This window comes from Harpia harpyja, chromosome 5 (assembly GCF_026419915.1).
Source record: "Harpia harpyja isolate bHarHar1 chromosome 5, bHarHar1 primary haplotype, whole genome shotgun sequence".
Taxonomy (NCBI): domain Eukaryota; kingdom Metazoa; phylum Chordata; class Aves; order Accipitriformes; family Accipitridae; genus Harpia; species Harpia harpyja.
In genome coordinates this window covers 71,674,009-71,697,144 of record NC_068944.1, presented here as the reverse complement: position 1 = coordinate 71,697,144, position 23,136 = coordinate 71,674,009, and the positions used below count along the sequence as shown (strand labels likewise).

At 41.6% G+C, this 23,136-nt stretch overlaps 1 protein-coding gene across 3 annotated transcripts in view; it reads left to right on the top strand.

The window, feature by feature from the left end:
- The window catches only part of ZFAT (zinc finger and AT-hook domain containing), a 103,375-nt gene that overhangs the window by 20,724 nt on the left and 59,515 nt on the right, over positions 1–23,136 (top strand). For all 3 annotated transcript variants that reach the window (XR_008235244.1, XM_052787557.1, XM_052787556.1), the window contains exon 4: positions 17,128–17,301. Coding sequence is in view for 2 of the 3 variants with exons in the window: in XM_052787557.1 (XP_052643517.1) it covers positions 17,128–17,301 (174 nt within the window). In the remaining variant the exon portion in view is untranslated. The remainder of the gene's footprint in view (positions 1–17,127; positions 17,302–23,136) is intronic.

The following is a 23,136-nucleotide window of genomic DNA, read 5'->3' as shown; positions in this document are numbered from 1 at the left end:
TACAATGATCATCTAGTCCAACTGCCTGACCACTTCAGGGCCAAACAAAAGTCAAAGCATGTTGTTAAGGGCATTGTCCAAATGCCTCTTAAACACTGTGACAGGCTTGGGGCATTGACCACCCCTCTAGGAAGCCTGTTTAAAAAGACAACAGTGAATATTCATTATGGAGTGGAGTGGAGTGGAATGGAATGGTGGAAGGGACCTAAAATAATCATCTAGTCCTACTGCCTATTTAACTTTGCTCAAAGGTGAATGTCATGTGCATACAAACTAATCCATTTGTCCAAGTTATCTAACTTTATGTGAGTTTTGGGCAGATGAAACTTTTTTTTTTTTTTTTAATTCTCTGGCAAAAGCAAACCAATCAAGCAAAGTAAGTCATTCTTGAGCAGCAAATAACAAGGGCTTCCAGTTGTTGGTGACTAGTGCAGGTAGAACATCTCCAGCCCAGAAATTCCTACCTTGACTGCCAACTGTGAAGGTATTTGGGGGCTGTTTTTATTCTGAAGGGGTAATTCTTCCTTGGAGTACATCTGGGAAATTCAGTCTTCAGCCATCTACTGACTACTGTCCCATCCCAGGAATACTTTTCACTTCTGGCTTTATCACATGAACTGCTTTGTGACAACTTTTCAATTTTTCAATACGTAGATGAAAGTAGCATGTGTATTCTTCTTATTATTATCCTTTCAGAAAATGTGATTACATTGAGTAGCTCAAAACTTTCTGAGGAGTGGACAAGAACAATATGGTCTACGCCTAGGATTGTTTGTCATACTTGCATTGCTTTACCAGCTCGGAAAACACGGTCTTTAAAACTTGAGCTCTTGGAGTTGAATTGTTACCGGACTCAATTTTCATTATGAAGAAAGTTTTGAGCATGATGGGTGAACCTTCTAAATGTGAACAAAGAAAGACTAACATTGAAAAGGCAAGCAAAGAAGGAAATTATAAATATTTTTTTATCTGTTCATGTAATTTAATGAGGACCTTTTCATAGTTTAAAAATTAAAAAAAAAATACTTATCAAAATGCACCAAGATTCTTAGTTGTCAAAGTTGTTGACAGAGTCCCTGAACTAGAGGTTTCACCCATATCATTGGCAACTGAAAGCTGTTAAACTCATTAATTTATCTAAGTGGGTTACAAAGCTGTCTGCTTTTCTAGTTTTCAGTATGTTCTGTGTTAATGATTTTAAGAGTGTGACTACATAGTCTGTGAAATAGTGGTACTTCTGCTTGTTTCTTAAACTTGATGCTGCTCATTTCATTGGGTGCCATCTTACTTTATAACTCTGGGAAGTGGGCAACAATAATTCTGTATAACCTCTTGCATAAGGTTCATAATGCAAATACATAGATTTCTAAATTTAGATTATTCTTATCCTGAGTCTTAAGTAACAGACTAACTAGACTATATGGAAATTGCTTATGCATCTGGTCAGTCTTATTCTCAGCAACTCTGCTGTAACTGTTTTGAGATGGAGGACCAGAACTACAAGTGGTGTTCAAAACACAAGAGCATCCCTGGTTTATACCATGATTTTTTCCCCCCCTGTTTGTATTGGGTCTGCATGGCAAGGTTTTGGTAGCGGGGGGGGTTACAGGGGTGGCTTCTGTGAGAAGCGGCTGGAAGCTTCCCCTATGTCCGACAGAGCCAATGCCAGCCGGCTCCAAGACAGACCCGCCACTGGCCAAGGCCGAGCCCATCAGCGACAGTGGTAGCGCCTCTGGGATAATATATATAAGAAGGGAAAAAGCTACTGTGCAACAGCAATTGCAGCTGGAGAGAGGAGTGAGAATATGTGAGAGAAGCAACCCTGCAGACTCCCAGGTCAGTGAATAAGGAGGGGGAGGAGGTGCTCCAGGCACCGGAGCAGAGATTCCCCTGCAGCCCGTGGGGAAGACCATGGTGGGGCAGGCTGTCCCCCTGCAGCCCAGGGAGGTCCACGGTGGAGCAGATACCCACCTGCAGCCCGGGGAGGACCCCATGCCGGAGCAGGTGGATACCCGAAGGAGGCTGTGACCCCGTGGGAAGCCTGCGCTGGAGCAGGCTCCTGGCAGGACCTGTGGCCCCGTGGAGAGAGGAGCCCACGCTGGAGCAGGTTTTCTGGCAGGACTTGTGACCCCGCGGGGGACCCACACTGGAGCAGTCTGTGCCTGAAGGACTGCAGCCCATGGAAGGGACCCACGCTGGAGCAGTGTGCTCCTGAAGGACTGCAGCCCGTGGAAAGGACCCATGCTGGAGCAGTTTGTGAAGAACTGCAGCCTGTGGAAAGGCCTCACGTTGGAGAAGTTCATGGAGGACTGTCTCCCATGGGAGGGACCCCACGGTGGAGCAGGGGAAGAGTGAGGAGTCCTCCCCCTGAGGAGGAAGGAGCAGCAGAGACAACGTGTGATGAACTGACCCCAACCCCCATTCCCCGTCCCCCTGCGCTGCTGGAGGGAGGAGGGAGAGAGAACCGGGAGTGGAGTTAAACCTGGGAAGGGGTGGTAGGAAGATGTTTTAAGATATTGGTTTTATTTCTCATTACCCTACTGTGGTTTGATTGGCAATAAATTAAGTTAATTTTTCCCAAGTCAAGTCTGTTTTGCCCGTGACAGTAATTGGTGAGTGATCTCTCCCTGTGCTTATCTCGACCCATGAGCCTTTTGTTATATTTTCTCTCCCCTGTCTAGCTGAGGCAGGGAGTGATAGAGCGGCTGCGTGGTGCTTAGTTGCTGGCTGGGGTTAAACCATGACACATACACAGATAGTGGTGTAGCTGTCTCAGCAGATAATACTGCAAGTATTACACCAGGTATTTATTTTGTGTGTGCGTTTTTGTGTATATATAATGTCCAACAAATAGTTCAGTTACTTGAGCAGAATATGGTTGATACCAACATTTTCTAGTGTAAACTATCCCTGAGACAAAAACTTGAAATCACACTTATTTTGGTGTATACGAGAAAAGGAGTACTTAAACTTCTAATTTGATGAGATTTCTCTGTTGCTGAAGTTCTTAGAGCTAGATGGAGAATTTTATTGAGGGTCTTTGAACCTTCCAGAGTTACAATATCTTTTCTAGCACTTCAGACACACTAGTTCGGAGTAGATGGCTAAAAATCATAAGGAGCTTGGACTGCAAGTTCTTCTCCCTTAGTCTTTGACCTCGTACCTAATACATATGGGTTATTTTTTTCCCCTTTTTAACCATGTCTTTCCAACTTGAAATTACTTTAATCTGTTTTTCTAATGCTTCTGGGATTTTTCTGTAGTGTTTTTTTACTACTTTCTCATGTTTTTCATTTCTTGCAAAGTTTGGCACTGTATGGACATCTGATGAATAATCAAGTATATTTTCACTTTGTGCAGGGTCTGGCTGGGATGGCGTTGATTTTTCTTTGTAGCAGCTCGTATGATGTGGTGTTTTAGATCTGTGACCAAAATAATGTTGATAACATGCTAATGTTTTAGCTATTACTAAAATATGCTAAATATATAAATGTTAAGAATATGCATACTGGTATTCTGTGCGATATTCTTTATTGAGAGAAACACAATATATGTTTTGAGCTGAAGTTAAAATATTAGGAAAGGTTTCGAAGTAATAAAATGTTTTGCTGTCTTTTATAGATCCACAAGGGAAGCGTTTGAAATTACATGACATTTGAAATTACAATGAATAAATCTCTATGAAACTGCAGTATGTATTGGTCAGAGGAATAACTGGTGGATGTAATAGGCCTCTGCTGTTCTTTGCTTCTGTGGTTAGTGATCCACATTGACCTCTCAGAGATCAGTGTCTCACTGATAGTTCTCCCACTCTTTCAGGAGTCACCAAGCCTTTCTGGTCACTGACATCTTCTGTGCATCTAATTTAATCCTTTGATGGGTAATGATTGCCTTCACCTTGTGTGTCCATTCACTAAAACAGCAAGAAAAAAGTGTTAATTTTTTGCACAGAATTAAAAAAATGTCTATTGTGCTTAGAAATCCCCCATGTACATGCTTTTTTTTTAATAGAGAGCTTACTTGCCTAAGAAAGTTGCTGTGATTTAAGCAGAGCTGTGAATACACCTATTTCTGTTTTTATTTGGTTAAACCAAATTGACAGTTTCAGCTAATGATTTGGATCTGGCTGGCTGATGGTACTGCCATCCATTCTTTTTTTCTAAAGACAAAACTAGAAGAGTTGAGATTCTTCCTGAACTGCCACGTGTTTTCACTGTGTCTGCTCCCAGCCAGAAAATGGAGCTGCTTTAGCCTCCGCCACTGGGATGGGATGGCTTTGGGGATTTTGGCTGTTGCTGGATTGGATCAGTTCCCCAGCAGCTGCCTCTAAACTCGCTTGTTTTGAGAGATAGACAACAGATAATTATTTTAACCACCATCCCTCTCCCACACTGCAGCATACCTGAATCTCTGGCAGATAATAAGAGAGGACATTGGATGACCGGGGAATGGGATTTTGGTGAAAGACAGATTACAGCAGTGAACAGATTCTCTTCCCTGGAGTGAACTGTTCATTCCTCCTGAATTAGGAGCCTGCATAATTCTCAAAGATGGCACTTTTGGCCTTAGTTTAAAATGTTTTTGCCATCAGCTGGATTCTAATTTAAATGAATTCTTTCTACGAGTAGTATGTCAGTCTCTGCAGGAGAAGCGATTGCACGTGTTCATTTTGCATGGCTAGTTTACTTCTTTTTTTCAAGCTGCTCTCTTGCCACTATGAAATACCAGCATCTTTTAGGGGATAAAAAATAGTAATTTGAATGAAGAGTAGTTTAAAAACATGCCAATTAAGGATGTGTAGTTGAACCTGCAAAATGTCATACATCCAATTACGAATGCAGAGAGCAGTACCTTCAATTAATGACTCAAATAGAATCATGGGACAGATGAACAATCTAGTTCGACGGGACTCTGAAAGCAGTGATTCATTCAGAGTGGACAGTAGCTTTACTTGTCAACACAGACACCACCATTTCTTAAACGTGTTAGAAGGCACAGGCACAGCGTTGTATTTCTTGCACAAACAGAGGCAGGCATTTAAAATGCCTGTTGCTAGATAGGGGAGGTCAGTTTATTTGTCTGGTGAGTTGAAGTGCCAGCTGACCCAGTGCTAAGCTGACTGCTTAGCAAGGGGGATGCAAAGTGAGGCAGTTTGTCTAAATAAATCTGTTTAGGAGCAAGCAAAGACCCTTACCGCTTGGAGAAACTTTGCATAGCTATTCTAAGTTGCATATACTCCATTTTCTCATAAATCATCTTAAAATCACTTATGAGTGTTCCTTTATAATAAAAGAATTGTATTATACAGGGGAATTGTCCTAGTTGTGAGAGACAAAGCACTTATTTTGACACTCACAATGCTAACACTTAAGTAAGACAACTAAATTACTGATGAGATGTTCCCATATTATGGAAAGGCTGTTTGAGCCCTGTGGTCAAAGTTGAAGCTCTTCTTTTTCATTAAAACATGCTTTTGTCTCCCTCTTAATCCTTTCCTAAAGCACACCTTCTAGTTCAGGGGTTTTTTTGTGTAAAGAGAGTTCAGGAAGAAAGCAGCTGTCATTGAGAGTTAAATTTTTTTTTGGTTTGGTGGTTTGATGGTCAGCGTTGGTTTGGGTTTTTTTTTTAAAGTCTTTTTCAGGTTACACACAGACTATGATATAGTTATGTTTGTAGCAAAAAGTATTGGCAATGTGTGAAGCCCCAGCTCCTTATCAACAGATGGTTTCTGGAAGGTGCTTGTTCCTCTGAGAAAGGGGAAGAATGGGGTTACTGCCATCAACATGCATCAGATTAGTGAATAAATTCTAATGTTTAAATATCAGAACTTGACTTGACCACTCTGTAGAGAGGAGACTTTTTTTTTTTCCATGTATTATGTGAGTTTTGAGAATGTTCGTACAAATATTCAGCACCAGTTGAAGATATATGATCAGCATATCAGTTGAATTTTCTTGCTTGCCTGTTTTTGGCCAATATATGTGTGGGCTTTTTGTGTGTTAATGGAATTTGCATGACACTCAGTACCTTCCTCACATCTTTGCAGGTACTGTATGTAGTCCTCCTGTTAGCTGCTGGATGTTCTCAGCTCATATTGGGAAGATGGAAGTTGAGATTCAGTCCTTTGGTTGAAGGACTTACCAGCTTTGGGTTTCTTAAGAAAATATTTTCACATGGTCATAATCTTCATGTTTAGTGCTTGGCATCTGTGTACAAGGTTTCTATGAATATGAAATAGCAACATTTTAATGAAATATTTTTATGTTGCAATTCTGTATTTTTTTAAAAATCTTTTTTAATAGCATTTTTGGAGTTTTGTTTTGAAAGCAGGGAGTCACAGTCGGCTATATTTATTGTAACACGTCTGTTCTTTTCCACAGCTTTTACCCTTAGTCAAACTGAAGGAACTAGCAAACTGATCTGCCTGATAGAGGCACATTAGGAAAGAAAAACAGCATGAAACATGTGTTAGCTTGTTACTGTGGTAATAGTTATTCATTAGTGTGGGTCACTAACAAACTCCAGTCTGTGGTTCATCCTTTTTTTCCTTTTCTATTTTTTAGTAGAATTCCAATATTCAAAAGTTAATAGAGTTACAGGTTAACATGAAAAGGCAGTAAAATGTTTTTTGTGGTTTAGTTTCAACCACTTTATTTCCTCATTAAACTGACTAACTCTTACTTTGTAATGGTTAGAAAGGAGGATTTAGGAGTAGGGTTCTTGGATTCTATTCATATGCCTACTAGGAATTAATTATGTGATCCCAAGCAAAATGGAGAAAATGCTGTTGTCCTCCTCACAGCTTTCCTTTCAATCTATAGTTCTGGATTTCTTTTAGCTAAAACATGCAAAAATGAGAGTTTTGTCCACAGGTATATCAAATCTCCCCCCCACCCCCATCACTAACTCTTAGTGTCCACTGAACAAAAGCAGAGTAATTAACCCAATTAATTTTTGTATTTGTTGTTTAACAGTGTGTGAAGTGCCTAAGGGAACACAATTTAATAAGCAGCTTACATTTTTTGTGTATTCTGATTCTTTTTGAGAAGGCTTTCTTCTGTTGGTGGCCTGGTCCTGCTGTGAAATTTGTGACTACTCATTTTATTGTTGATAATAAACTAACAGAGGCTGTTTCATGAAGGAAATGTGGAAAAATGTGTTTGTTTCCTCCCACCCCTGTTCATCACACCAAAAGAAAACACTGCACAAACAGTTTCTGGTTGAAGGGCATATTTCTTTATATTCAAATATCCCTTTGAAGTATTGCAGAGAAATGGTGTTAGAATTATGTGATTTCAATATCACTAATTCACAACTATACTAAGGAGTTAAATCGGGACATAATGAGACCCTTCATACCTATAAAGCAGCAGTACTTTCCAAAATCATAGAAATCTACAGAGAAAAAGGTAGTTGAGAAGAAGCATATGTCAAGGAATTTATCTGATGAAATTGGAGAAATCATTAGCAGGCTCTGAAAAGCAGGGGGCTCTCAAGACAGAGCATAATTTTCTGTACTCTAGAAACTGGAAGCTGGGGCAAAAACATTGCTAACATGACTCCACAGAAAGATGACTTGCTTAACTGTGTTTGAATTCAGTTTGCTATGTGGTTGTTGCTTGTTCTAGATATTGTAAAAATGAATTTCAGATTTACAGATTAGCATCAAGTCATTAACAGTTGTCAGTATACACATTTCTGCCTCAGTATGTCTGAGAAATCTAAACTAACTCCTATATACCTTGTTTCCTTCTGGTGGTATATGTAGTAAAGAGCTTGCATTTTATCCAGGTGGTAGTTACATGCTCAGTCCTAACTATGCTACTTTAGTTTGTGCTTGTGTCCTTCATTTTTTCAAGGAACAGTCAGCACTCTTTAACCCTTTGTTCCATTAAGGTAAGATCATGGGAGACAGATTTATTTGAATCTCAGCTGAATGTTCAGTAACAAAATATTACTGAAATTAAAACAGAGCCATTTCCATGTAGCATATCTTTTCACTGCTTTTACTATTTGTATGTCATAAACAACTGTAGACACACTACAGCTTTGCTGTTACTGGTTTTTATTTATAAATTGTTCCCCTATCTCAACAGAGCAGCTACAGCATGTTATGAATATACATTGAATGACTTACTGGAGATTGAGTCAGCTGCTTTAGATTCAGGGGAAAAAAGGAGAAAAAAGAAATTCACTAGCTTAATTTATAATTTTCTTCCATCAGTTTTTGCTTTCGTTACTCATTACCTCTGGAATGTTTGCATAATGCCTTAATTTGCCAAGTTTGTTTTCTCTACCCTGCATGTCCTACCACTTCATCTAATATAAAGAAATTTTGTTGGTATAAACTTGCAGCCCTCTGGTTTTATTTTGTATGCTGCTAATTCCTCATATATAAGCATTTTTATTATTTGTTTTTAGAATTTTAGTAAGGAATTCCTCATTTGCTTTAAGGAAGAAATAGCTTCAAGGAACAACTTAGCTGATTACTGATTATTCATTCTTATTTCAGATGAGTGTTTTGAATACAACTATTGAGTTGCTTTCTAGTTAATGGGTCAGAAGGTTATCCAACTTAAGAGGCTGAAGACATTCTGAACAGCAACAGGGAATGATTTAGAAGTGCATGCCTTCAAAGTGAAGAAGTGCAGGCCTTCAAAATGTCAGGAGATAGGTTGAACCAAAGAACTGTTTTGAACCTTAATTCTTTTTGAATCAACACTGAAAAAGAAAAGTATGTTTCTGGCTGTTGATTCGCAATAACAGTAGGGAAAAAAAGCCTAATCCAGAGAGACTGTTGGAAGACTTTCCATTAAATAAGACCGATAATGAATCCAGTACTAGGAGAAATAATCCTAAAATCATCCGAACAATTACATATGGAAAGGAGAAAAATAATTTATTCATTAATGATGGAATCATAAATTCTACAAAGTTTGTAGAATTTTCACAAAAATCCACAATAACATCAAGAGAATTTAGAGACACAAATGTTTCTGAGAGTACATTTTTAAAATTTTGATTTTTTTCTTTATGTTGTGGTTTAACCCCAGCCAGCAACTAAGCACCATGCAGCCACTCACTCGCTTCCCACCCACCCAGTGGGATGGGGGAGAAAATTGGAAGGAAAAAGGTAAAACTTGTGGGTTAAGATAAGAACAGTTTAATACAACAGAAAGGAAGAAAAAAATAATAATAACAGTAATAAAATGAGAAGACTAATAATAAAAGAATTGGAATATACAAAACAAGTGATGCACAGTGGAATTACTCACCACTTGCCAACCGATCCCCAGTTAGTCCCTGAGCAGCGATCTGCCCCCCTGGGCCAACTTCCCCCAGTTTATATACTAGGCATGATGTCATATAGTATGGAATATCCTTTTGGCCAGTTTGGGTCAGCTGCCCTGGCTGTGTCCCCTCCCAACTTCTTGTGCCCCTCCAGCCTTCTTGCTGGCTGGGCATGAGAAGCTGAAACATCCTTGACTTTTAGTCTAAACACTACTTAGCAACAACTGAAAACATCAGTGTGTTATCAACATTCTTTTCATACTGAACCCAAAACATAACACTATACCAGCTACTAAAAGAAAATTAACTCTATCCCAGCCAAAACCAGGACAGAAGTCTACCCCTTATTCTGTACCGTTTATGTCATGCTCAGGTCCCATATTTTCCAGTACATCCTAATCAATCACCATCACCTTTTCCGTCCTTTGAGATAGATATAGATAGATAGATATATGTATACACACAGATATCATTCCCTTAGTCTATGGGCCATCTCTATAAAATGGTTGTTGAGTTCATTTGGTTCCTGACTTTGGGCTCTATCTGTCATACCAATCTTTCTGGGCAGGAGGGATGGTGTGAAGTCTTCTCAGTTGGCAGAGCAGGATTGGGCTTCAGTGCAGTGTGGTGGGAAGGTGACATTGGGCACAGAAGGAGGAAGGTGTGTAGTGTTGGATTGTTGCATGCTGAAGTCAGTTCTGGTTCCATCACTACTGCACTTTGCTCAGTTTTATCAAAGTTCATTCTTGCTTGATCCAAGTGATTCTTACTGTAATACCATTGATATAGCCTATAACAACTACAGTGATGATAACATACAGTGGCAGGGTTATATAGCAACTGACATTATACAATTAAAATCATTGACTATTCTCACCTAAAATCAAATCCCCTTGAGGCACACATCCGACTTCCCCATCCTTTCGCATCACCCACCGAATGCACCCAGGTTCTTGAGCAAAAGCAATCCCAGGCATGGGTTTGCCTTTGCCTGAGGCAGGAGTAACCCAGACTGTTTTCCCTAATATATTTTTCACGTGCACTACAGGAACTTTATCTTCTTCTACAGTACGTAAAAGTTCTAATTGGGCAGGGCCAGCTTGATTGGCAGATCCTCTGGTGTTGACTAACCAGGTGGCTTTTGCTAAATGTGTGTCCCAATGTTTGAAGGTTCCACCTCCCATTGCTCTCAATGGAGTCTTTAACAGTCCACTGTATCGTTCAATTTTCGCAGAGGCTGGTGCATGATAGGGGATGCGATATACCCACTCAATGCCATGCTCTTTGGCCCAGGTGTCTATGAGGTTGTTTCGGAAATGAGTCCCGTTGCCTGACTGAATTCTTTCTGGGGTGCTCTGTCACCATAAAACTTGCTTTTCAAGGCCCAGGACAGTGTTCCGGGCAGTGGCATGGGGCATGGGATATGTTTCCAGCCATCGGGTGGTTGCTTCCACCATTGTAAGCACATGGCGCTTGCCTTGGCAGGTTTGTGGGAGTGAGATATAGTCAATCTGCCAGGCCTCGCCATATTTATATTTCAGCCATCACTCTCCATACCACAGGGGCTTTAACCACTTGGCTTGCTTGATTGCAGCACGTTTCACATTCATGGATAAATTGTGCAATAGTGTCCATGGTGAAGTCCACCCTTTGATCGCAAGCCCGTCTATATGTTGCATCTCTTCCCTTATGGCCTGAGGTGTCTGTCATGAGCCCACCGAGCTATAAATAATTCACCCTTATGTTGCCAGTCCAGATCCACCTGAACCACTTCAATCTTGGCAGCCCGATCCACCTGCTGGTTGTTTTGACATTCTTCAGTGGCCCAATTCTTGGGTACGTAAGCATCTACATGATGTACTTTCACAACCAGGTTGTCTACCCAGACAGCAATATCTAGCCACTGTGTGGCAGCCCAGATGGGTTTACCTCTGCATTGCCAGTTGCTCTGCTTCCATTGCTGTAAGCACCCCCACAGGGCATTTGCCACCATCCATGAGTCAATATAGAGACAGAGCACTGGTCGCTTTTCTCTGTCAGCAATATCTAATGCTAGCTGGATGGCTATCACCACTGCAAACTGACTGGATTCACCTTCTCCTTCAGCAGTTTTTGCGATTTGTCGTATAGGACTCTCTTTTGGGTTTCTGTGGCAGGGTTTTCGGTAGCAGGGGAGGGGCCACAGGGTTGGCTCCTGTGAGAAGCTGCTGGAAGCTTCCCTGGCTCCAAGTTGGACCCACCTCTGGCCAAGGCCGAGCCCATCAGTGACGGTGGTAGCGCCTCTGGGAGAACAGATTTAAGAAGGGGAACCTGCAGTGAGTAGGGGGATTGGAATGTGAGAGGAACCCCTCTGCGGATGCTGAGGTCAGTGAGGAAGGCAGGAGAGGAGGGGATGCCCCTGCAGCCCATGGTGAGATGGCAGGCTGTCCCCCCCTAGCCCATGGAGGGGAGCGGGGGAGCAGATGCCCACCTGCAGCCCATGAAAGAGCCCATGCCGGAGCAGGGGGATGCCCCCCAAGATGGCCACGACTCCATGGGAAAGTCCACACTGGAGCAGCCTGTGCCTGAAGGACTGCAGCCTGTGGGAAGGACCCATGTTGGAGAAGTTTGTGCAGAACTGTCTCCCATGGGAGGGACCCCACGGTGGAGCAGGGGAAGAGTGAGGAGTCCTCCCCCTGAGGAGGAAGGAGCAGCAGAGACAAGGTGTGATGAACTGACCCCAACCCCCATTCCCCGTCCCCCTGCGCCGCCGGGGGAGGAGGTAGAGAAAATCAGGAGTGGAGTTGAGCCGGGAAGGAGGGAGAGGTAAGGGAAGGTGTTCTAGGGTTTGGTTTTACTTCTCAGTATCCTTGTTTTGATTTGATTTGTAGTGTGAATTAAATTGATTTTGTTTCTTCCCCAAGCTGAGTCTGTCTTTTGCCCATAACCATAAGTGGTGAGTGATCCCTCCCTGTCCTTGTCTCAATCCATGAGCTTTTCTTTTTATTTTCTCCTCCTCATCCCACCGTGACAGGGAGGAGTGAGTGAGTGGCTTTGTGGTGCTTTGTTATCAGCTGGGCTTAAACCACGACAGACTCCATACAGCAGCCTTCCACCTCCGATGTTTTCCCACAATGCGACAAGACCCATCAGTAAACAAGGCATATTGCCTCTCATTTTCTGACAGTTTATTATACACTGGGGCCTCTTCAGCATACGTCACCTCCTCTGCTGTCAGTATTCCAAAATTGTTGCCTTTGGCCCAGTCTGTGATCGCTTCCAAAATTCCTGGGTGACTGGGGTTTCCTCTGCGAGCCCGTTGTGTGATCAGTGCGACCCACTTACTCCATGTGGCATCAGTTGCATGATGTGTAGAGGAGGCCCTCCCTTTGTACATCCATCCCAGCACTGGCAGTCGGGGTGCTAAGAGGAGCTGTGTTTCAGTACCAACCACTTGCGAAGCAGCTCAAAGCCCTTCATATGCTGCCAATATGTCTTTTTCTGTTGAAGTATAGTGGGCCTTGGATCCTCGATATCCTCGACTCCAAAACCCCAGGGGTCAGCCTCAGGTCTCCCCTGCTGCTTTTTGCAAGAAACTCCAGGTAGGGCCATTCTCCCTAGCTGCAGTGTAGAGCACATTTTTAACGTCTTGTCCTGCCCGGAGTGGCCCAAGGGCTACTGCATGGACAATTTCCCGTTTCATTTGTTCAAATGCTTCCTGCTCATGGCCCCGTTAGAAATTGTTCTTCTTCTGGGTCACTTGACAGAGAGGGCTTACAATCAGACTGTAAATTGGAATATGCATTCTCCAAAAACCTAGAACATGTAAGAAAGCCTATGTTTCCTTTTTATTAGTAGGTGAAGACACAGCTGCTATTTTGTTGATCACATCCATTGGGATCTGACAACGTCCATCTTGCTATTTTATTCCAAAAAAATGGATCTCCTGTGCAGGTCCCTTGACCTTAACTTTCTTTTATGGCAAACCCAGCTTTCAGAAGGATTTGGATTATTTTCTGCCCTTTCTTGAAAACTTTTTCTGCTGTGTTGCCCCATACAATGATGTCATCAATGTACTGCAGACGTTCCGGAGCCTCATCCTTCTCCAGTGCAGTCTGGATTAGTCCATGGCAAATGGTAGGGCTGTGTTTCCACCCCTGGGGCAGTCAATTCCAGGTGTACTGGATGCCCCTCCAAGTGAAAGCAAACTCTGGCTGGCACTCTGCAGCCAAAGGGATTGAGAAAAACACATTAGCTATGTCAATTGTGGCGTACCACTTGGCTGCCTTTGACTCTAGTTCGTATTGAAGTTGTAGCATATCTGGCACGGCAGCACTCAGTGGCTGTGTGACTTCATTTGGGCTGCGATAGTCAACTGTTAGTCTCCACTCTCCATTAGACTTTCACACTGGCCATATGGGACTGTTAAAAAGTGAACGAGTTTTGCTGATCACTCCTTGGCTCTCCAGCTGACAAATCAGCTTATGGATGGGAATCAGGCAGTCTCGGTTGGGGCGATACTGCCGTTGGTGCGCCGTTGTGGTAGCGATTGGCACCCCTTGTTCTTTGACCCTCAACAACCCCACAACAGAAGGTTCCTCCAAGAGACCAGGCAAGGTAGACAGCTGTTTAATTTCCTCTGCCTCCAAGGCAGCTATACCAAAAGCCCACCAGTACCCTTTTTGGTCCTTGAAATACCTTCTCCTGAGACAGTCTATGTCAAGGATGCACGGAGCCTCTGGGCCAGTCACAATGGGGTGCTTTTGCCACTCACTCCCCGTTAGGCTTACTTCGGACTCCAATACAGTTAACTGTTGGGATCCCCCTGTCACACCAGAAATACAGGTGGGTTCTGCCCCTTTGTATCTTGATGGCGTTAGGGTACACTGTGCACTGGTGTCCACTAGAGCCTTATACTCCTGTGGGTCTGATGTGCCAGGATATCGAATCCACACAGTCCAATAAACTCGGTTATCCCTTTCCTTTACCTGGCTGGAGGCAGGGCCCTTCTAATTCTGGTCAGAGTGTCCATTACCCACTTCTTGTAAAACTGACTTAGAAGTCCCTTCAGGAGGATCAGAAGTAGGATCAGCCCTTCTACTTTGTTTGGAAACTGGACTGGCATTTTTCCTGGAAGAATCCTTTTTTGTGGTTGTTTTTCCTGGCAGCTCATGTACCCGTGCATCTAGGACCAAGGTAGGTTTTCCATCCCATTTCCTCATGTGCTCTCTGTGGTCACATAGGTAAAATCACAGGGCACCTCGTGGTCTGTACCTTTTATATTCTCTCTCTTGGGCAGAGGAACGCTCACTCCTAATAGCTGAGACATTGGTCTGTACAGGTGGGGAGTAGGACATATCCTCTTTGAATTGCTGGACATCCTGGGACAGCTTCTCCACAGCTGAAATGCAGGCTTGTAGGGAGGAAGAGAGATTTTCTTCGTACTGCCGGAGTTGGCCAGCCACTTCATCCACCGTAGGTGCCTCTTTGTCTTTCCAGCTCAGTATTGCCAGTGGGTTGGCATATGGCAATGGTGTGTTCCGTACAAACTTCTGCCACATTGGTCGTGTGCATTGGACTTCATCTGGATCTTTGGGTAATTGTGCGTTGTCCGGCTCATAATAAATCATCTCTAGCATGGCTAATTACCCCAGATATTGGATACCTCTCCATGGTGGTCCACTTGCCTGGGTGACATATAGCATCTTCCTTGAAGGAGGACCTTTCCTTCACGCTTGACAGGAGTCGCCTCCACAGGCTGAGGGCTTGTGTCGCTTTTCCAATTGCCTTGTCAATGCCACCTTCCCTGACAGTGATCCCAGCTGCTTGGCTTCCCTACCTTCTAATTCCAGGCTACTAGCCCCATTGTCCCAGCATCGGAGCAGCCAGGTGATAATGTGTTCACCTGGATGATGGCTGAGATCTTTTTGCATATCCCAAGGCTCACTCAAGGATAGAGATCGGGTAATTACCTCTGGTTCTGCCTCTTCCTCCTGTTCTTGTGATGACCCTGGTTCATCTTCATCCTTCGCTAAGCAAACTGATTTTTTTGTATATTTCTTCTTCCGTATGGGGGCAACTGATACTGGTACGGGTTGGTTCTCTGGTTCAGCTGCAGTGCCTGTCACGTGGGCTGGAGTAACCACAGTGCCTGTTGCCTTGTTGTTAGATCCAGAGGCCTCCCCTTCCCCTTGAGGATACTGAACAGTGTTGAACAGGGCTCCATAGGCATGGGCCAGGCCCCAGCACATTGCAGTAATTTGTGTCTCCCTGGAATTGTTGGGGTCACAGCATACTTTTTCCAAATGTTCTACTTTTCAGGATTCTGCACGTGTTCAACGGTGAAGTTCCAAAACACTGGAGGTGCCCACCACCCTAGGCATTTGCCCGTACTCCCCCCCACACCCTGCTACTCATAATTATCCAGCCTCGGGGCAGATCTCTGGGTGATTTTCTTAAATAGTTGTTTAACCCTAAACAAGACCTGAACCACATTCAGCAACATGCTAGTTCCTAGCAATAGGACCATACTGGTTTCAACATCCCAAGGGTATTCAGATTTTTCAAAATTCTCAGATGCTATTGTAATTAGACTGGAGGAGAAGGGAAAGGGGAAGAAAGGTGTCTCGCCCATAGATTGGCTCTCCGAGGAGGAAAGATAAAGGGTGTAATTATTAGTAGTTTCCCACAGATGGCTCCCGAAGTGTAGAGGTGACAACAATGCTGAGTGCAAATACCGGATTAGTGCCACGACTGATAATTTTATCATACCATAAGCCAGTATTATGCAATACATCAAAGCGAAAACCTTAATCTATCTTGCACGGATGATAAGCAGCAGCACAGGCACTATATACAGCAAATGAGGTGATACATAACAGAACTCTAAAAATGAGTGCTACAACACTTAAGAGCTCATAAATCGACATCGTGACCAGTGACTATTAAACTAATATAATAAATGCTTGTAACAAATTCATTTTAACACGCTCTGGTCAGATCTGTTGTTATCTCAACGCTTCATGCCCCATGTTGGGCGCCAAAATGGACTGTCGTGGTTTAACCCCAGTCAGTGACTAAGCACCATGCAGCCGCTCACTCACTTCCCACCCACCCAGCAGGATGGGGGAGAAAATCGGGAAAAGAAGTAAAACTCATGGGTTGAGATAAGAATGGTTTAATAGAACAGAAAGGAAGAAAATAATAATGATAATAATAAGAATAATAAAATGACAAGAATAATAATAAAAATTAGAATATACAAAACAAGTGATGCACAATGCAATTGCTCACCACTTACTGTCCAATGCCCAGTTAGTTCCTGAGCAGCCATCCCCCCAGGCCAACTCCCCCCAGTTTATATACTGGGCATGACATCACATGGTATGGAATACCTTTTGGCCAGTTTGGGTCAGCTGCCCTGGCTGTGTCCCCTCCCAACTTCTTGTGCCCCTCCAGCCTTATTGCTGGCTGGGCATGAGAAGTTGAAAAACCCTTGGCTTTTAGTCTAAACACTACTTAGCAACAACTGAAAACATCAGTGTGTTATCAACATTCTTCTCATAGTGAATTCGAGACATAACACTGTATCAGCTTCTAGGAAGACAATTAACTCTATCCCAGCCAAAACCAGGACATCTATTTTCTCTATTTGTGTAAGTATCACACTAGTTTTATTAAATAGAGAAGAAAACAGTTCCCCTTTAGGGACTCATGCAGCATGTCTTGTTTTGATAACATGTATTTCTTTCTACAGTAGCATTAATTTTCTCCTAATTCTTTCTTGTAGTGTTAGTGACTGTGTTACCTGCATTTCTTTTGTACATAGTTACATTCTTTTTGATGTTTGCTCTTTAGGTAATGATTCTGACGTTGACCTTGACAGGAAGGAAGATGAGCGAGAAAAAACTCCAAAGAGGCCCAGAGTTCAGAAAACAGAGAAAACTCCATCAACTAAGGAGGCTGAACAGGTTTCAGGAGCTAAAAATCCTATTATAAGTGTGGTTTTGACAGCCCATGAAGCTATTCCAGGTAATCAGGATCACTGATTATGTAATCAAATTAATTTTTGTCCATGGTAGCACTGTATAAAATAGTTATTGGTCTAAGACTGAACTGCTTAGGATATTTATTATCTGAAAAATATTTAATACTATTTGGTTATCTCGATATAGAATCTCTGCATCTGGCAGCTACATGATTTTAGAACTACCATCCCATTTCTTCATAGGTATGACAAATGCTGGACCTGGGTGTAGTTATCTGCATTAACATCAGTTATGTTTAGTCTGTGAATAGTTTTAAAGAAGAAAGTGAAAAAAAGCGTGACCAAAGAACAGGAAAGTATTTTTCCCCTGTAATATCTTTACTACAGCTCTTGATTTGTATGTATATTTATGATAAATGTAAATTTGTTTATGAAAACACAAACAGCTTAATATATATATAACTTAATATTTCTGGATACAAATAGTTTGACAGAAAATATGTATATATATTTGAAAATCAAGTTCCTATATAATGATTAAAGGTTTCTTCATACATAAATTGCTATGGTGCCTTTTCATCAAAGCATTTTGGAATAATTTCAAACTATTTATTTTAAAACTAGACTTGCATTTGCCTGTTTATATAAACCATTCACTCACCTGATTGACAGAATCCCTTTTTAATAGTTTTGTTCATTATTTTCAGCTTCGTAGCTTTATTGTTCTCCTTTTCATTATTGCTAACATTTCTGAATATTTGTTTTGCTTATAGCTCTCAGAACAACTAGAATGTATTTATTTATTTTATTGTTGTGGGTTGGAAGCTAGCTGGATTTTCTGTGTTGTTCTTTAATATCTTTTGATATTAAGATCTGTAATATGCTTGGACTTTGTTTGCTAAAATGCATTTCTAATTGCAATGGTAGAGGAAGCTGGATGAACTCACCGACGAATATCCTGTGTGCTTAGAAGGGAAGTAAAAAACACCTTCACATTCATTGTTTGAGAAACATCACACAGGGTTTTGGACGTACACTGAGCTGTTAAAAATTTGGTCTTGCAATATTGTAAATACAGAGGAAGGTGGAAGAGGACTGGTGAGCACTGGAAGTATGGAAACCTGGCTTCAGGGTGGTTTGAAGTCCGCGCTGCTTCATTTCACTAACCGCAGGCCCCTTTCTCTTGTGTGCTGTAACCCTGGGCACTTTCCTACCTGTTGTTAAACACTCATTTTCTCAGTGTCTCCCACCTCTTTTGCCTCTTTCCACTACATGTAGCTTTTCCCCCATGCTGGTGCCCATTGCCCTCACTGCTGCCTGTGAGGCTTTCCTCATGTCCTCTACTCCTTCGTCTGGGCAAAGGGGAACATGCGATGGCTGGTTAAGGGGCTCATGGAGATGTTAGTAAATGGGTTCATATAGGTGTTAGTTTATGGATTTATACACACATCCTCCCTTCCTCAGGGTTTTGGGAAGAGCTGCAACTGGGGTCTCCTCTCTCCAGGTGCTAAATTTTATGAACCTTGTAAGAATTTTTCTTTGAGATCTTTACATTTCCAGCAAGGACTAGAACAATTTTCAAGAGGGGAAGGAAAGACATGGTAGACAGTGCAATCAAAGACCCATTTTCTTAGGAAACTAGCCTAAAGAGGTGAATGAAATAATAGTAAATACAGATAGTGAAGAAAATGTAGTAAGCATGTGAGGCAGGAAAATCTAGAGGAGGTTGGTGCCTTAAATACTACCTAGTAAAATTTTTCTTCAGACAACAAAAAGTTTGGGTTTTCTTTACACTATGTTTTTTGAGTGACTCAAAATATTAAAACAACTTAAACTTTGGAGCTATTTGTGCATAGTACACGTTACATTCAAAAGGCTTTAATAAACCGAAGGGATTTACGGTCAAATGTGAACCTGCAGCTACTTTTGAAGGTCCTCTCATTTATTTGGTTGACAATTAGTAACCTTACTATGTTCAAGTTCCCAGGTAGTATATGTGTAATAAAAAAGTCATTGCTGTTAAGACAGTTATGAATTATCATCCTACTTTTCAGAATTTGGAAATTCTGGAAGATACTATATAGGTGGTTAACTCTTTGAAGATTCAAAAGAAAATATTTCATTTAATACAATTATGTTTTAATTTATTTTTCACTGCTTTTCCTTCCATTTTTTCATTAATTTCCATGATATAACTATATTTTAATGTCACTAGCAATTCTTCGGCTGTTTCCCTTTGTCAGTATTACTTTAATGTCTGGAGTTTTTATAAAGATCTTTCATAGTATTTTATTCCATTTTTCTGGAGATTTATCATGTGCTGAAGAGGTGAGTTATTGCTGTAGACTGCTGTTGAAGAATATAAATAGATAAAACATTCCTTCCTTCTCCCCTGCTTTCTGTGTGCTAGATCATCTGTAAAGTTAAGTTGAAAATAAAGTTTAAAAGTGCTTAAGCACTATCAAAACTTAGTCTCTGTAGCCACGTGTTATCTAGCTTTAAAGATGTGTGCAAATATCCCTTTTTGTGTCCAGTGCAGTAAAATCCTGTTGAAGATGTCAGGTAAGCATTCCGTCAATTAGAAAAATAGAGAAGGCTTTAAGAATTAGTTGTATTTTATCCACAGTATAGAGAAAATATTCAGACTGTATGTCTCCCTTCTTAAATGAAAGATGCTTTTAGGAGTATTACATTAACAGTTTGCTGTAATTTTGCTGTACACTATTTAGGTTTGGGACACTGCTTTTACACCATGTGTTCAGTAGATCATGACTAAATTGATCTCTTCAAAATCCCTTCAAACAAACAGATCAGTTAGTTCTTAACTTTGCAGAAATGACAGTTGGGCGACATTGATTTTTCCCCATGTTCCTTTTCTGTAATGTTTACTTGGGAGGCATATGAAAGATAATAGAATTACAGCTTTAGAAATTTGAAAGCTTGTGTTAACCCATAGAGTAAATACAGTTTGAATAAAAGTGGTAGATTTTTTTCTGTGCGGGTGTTGAAGTACCTTGACAGGCTTGAGAGGTGGGCCCGTGCGGTTCAACAAGGCCAAGTGCAAGGTCCTGCACATGGGTCAGGGCAATCCCAAACACAGACACAGACTGGGCCATGAGTGGATTGAGAGCAGCCCTGCGGAGAAGGACTTCGGGGGTACTGGTGGATGAAAAGCTGAATATGAGCTGGCAATATGTGCTTACAGTCCAGAAAGCTGATTGCATCCTGGGCTGCATCAAAAGCAGTGTGGCCAACAGGTCGAGGGAGGTGATTCTCCCCCTCTACTCCTGCCTCATGAGACTCCACCTGGAGTACTGCGTTCAGCTCTAGGGCTCCCAGCATAAGAAGGACATGGACCTGTTGGAGTGAGTCCAGAGGAGAGCCACGATGATGATCAGAGGGCTGGAGCACCTCTCCTGCGAAGACAGGCTGAGAGAGTTGGGGTTGTTCAGCCTGGAGAAGAGAAGGCTCCAGGGACACCTTCTAGCAGCCATCCAGTAGCTAGAGGGGGCCTACAGGAAAGCTGGGGAGGGACTTTTTACAAGGGCATGTACTGATAGAACGAGGGGTAATGGGTTTAAACTGAAAGAGGGTAGATTTAGACTAGATGTAAGGAAGAAGTTCTTTACTGTGAGGGTGGTGAGGCACTGGAACAGGTTTCCCAGAGAGGTTGTGGATGCCCCCTCCCTGGAAGTGTTCAAGGCCAGGCTGGATGGGGCTTTGAGCAACCTGACCTAGTGGAAGGTGTCCCTGCCTGTGGCAGGGGTGTTGGAACTAGGTGATCTTTAAGGTCCCTTCTAATCCAAAACATTCTATGATTCTATAACTGGAGGGACCTTGAAGAGAGAGAGTGCTGTGTTCATGAACATGTGAACCTGGTATCAGATTAAACATACAGTTTTTCATAAGCATTGCAATTAGGAATGAGAGTGAATAATTGCAGTTATATGCACATCTAAAAATACTTTGTTTTGAACAGTAGATACTTTTGTTCATAGTCTATTTTTACAAACCGGTGAGTAAATTCTGCCAAATATTCAATCTTCTGGTTTTTTAAGGTATTTTATTTCCTGTGTTTAAATTCTGTAATATTATTGAGGCTTCTAAAACCAATTTATTATTCATGCTCAATTAGTTTGATTCAGGAGAGATTATACTTTGAACATTTAAATTGTTGTTTTATGTGAGTCCTGTAATATTTTAAAGAGACAGCTTGTTACCAGGAGAGTGGTTTTATGTTCCTGTGAAGATGGTCAATGGTAGAATTCTTCGTTTTTTTGCTAGAGCTCAAGATGTACAAAAATAGCATAAAGTATTTAAATTATTGATACTAATTTTTTTTTATTTCTAAAGAGTTTGGACTTTTTTCTCCTACAAATTCTTAATATAATACTGTGCAGGCTTTTCCCTCCCCGATTTCCACTGAAGAGCCACTATCCGTAAAAGGCCAGCTGTGTTCTCCTGCTACTATTCCCTGTGCTGTAATTTATGAACACTTGGTTTCTTCTCCCGTAGAGGTTTTTGGGAAGGGGGAAAGAAGAGGAATAATGTAATTTTTCTTCCTATTTTGCAACTGACTTAGTTTAACTGATGACAGTCTTTTCTGTTAAACTGGTAACAGTCATTTCTGTTCAAGATAACTTCTTTTTTGTAGCTCATGGAACGATGGTTGTGGGTTTATGACACATCTGAATGGACTTAATATCAGACTGTTGCCAAGGGAGATTTCCTGCTTGTCTCTTATTTCCCAGATCACTTCCCCTTTCTTGCACCAGCACTAGTGCTTGTGTCAGCCTGTGGTAAACTGATTCAAAAAACTGGTAAAATAAATACACATACATGTGCACATGCACATGCACATACACATGCACACATACACACATATTTTCTCTGTCAGAGAATTTTTTTTCTACCAGTTTTGCTTACTGAGATGTCTCACATTGGGGCCACACAAGTTTCAAAAGTGGGAAGAGGGAAAGTGGTGACAAAATGAGTCTCTCAGAGGAAAGGAGGAGGATTGAGACTACCCCTTTTTAAAGTAGCTGGGTCAGTAAGTATAGACTGCTGTCACAGGGGCAGTGCTGTCCTCCTGCCCCAGCCCTGGCCACACATTCCTGTCCTTTGGATCATTGTGCCTGTTTATGCAGTTGTGTGGTAAAACACACCAGAAAACTAATTATGTATTTGCAGAAGGAGAGACATGGTGTAAATTTTAGCCAGATCCCTTCTCTGAGCCTCTTCATCTTTGTGTAAATTCCTGTGCTGGCACTTTAAGGTGTCACAAACATGTAGTTGAGTGGAGGGCAAAAGAAAAGAAGCTAACCTAATGTTGATTTAATGCAAATGTGAAATTAAGCAAAGTTAGGAAAATTAAAGCTTTCCCCTCTGAATGTGAGCAGGCATCTATATTACCATGGGGTTACAGATTGATTTAGCTCAGCCATTCTGATGTCCAGCTCTATTGAAAGGGATAGTAACCTTCATCCTACTATACACAGGTCTGTGTTTCTATTTCTTTGTCTGAGTTAAAATGTGTTTAACCTCATGGTGAGCTAACCTGTAAAAATATTAAAAGGTTCTTTTGCTTTTTTTAAGCTTTATTTCAGGAGTGAAGGGTAGGTTTGCATGGGGAACATTTGGAGTTTTGGGTAGGGTCAGTTTCTGTTGGTTTCATTTTCAGAACTGTCTTACCAGGGGTCATACGCATTTGTAGCCTGTTCTATAGGATGTTGTAGAAGCTGAAAAAATACATTACTTTAAAAAGAGATTGTAAGAAACAAATATTTACTTCATACCCTTAGCAAATTATTTTAACTGTACAGACCAAGGTACCTCCATTATGAAGGCTTTTTTAAACTTAAAATGAAAAAAATAATCCA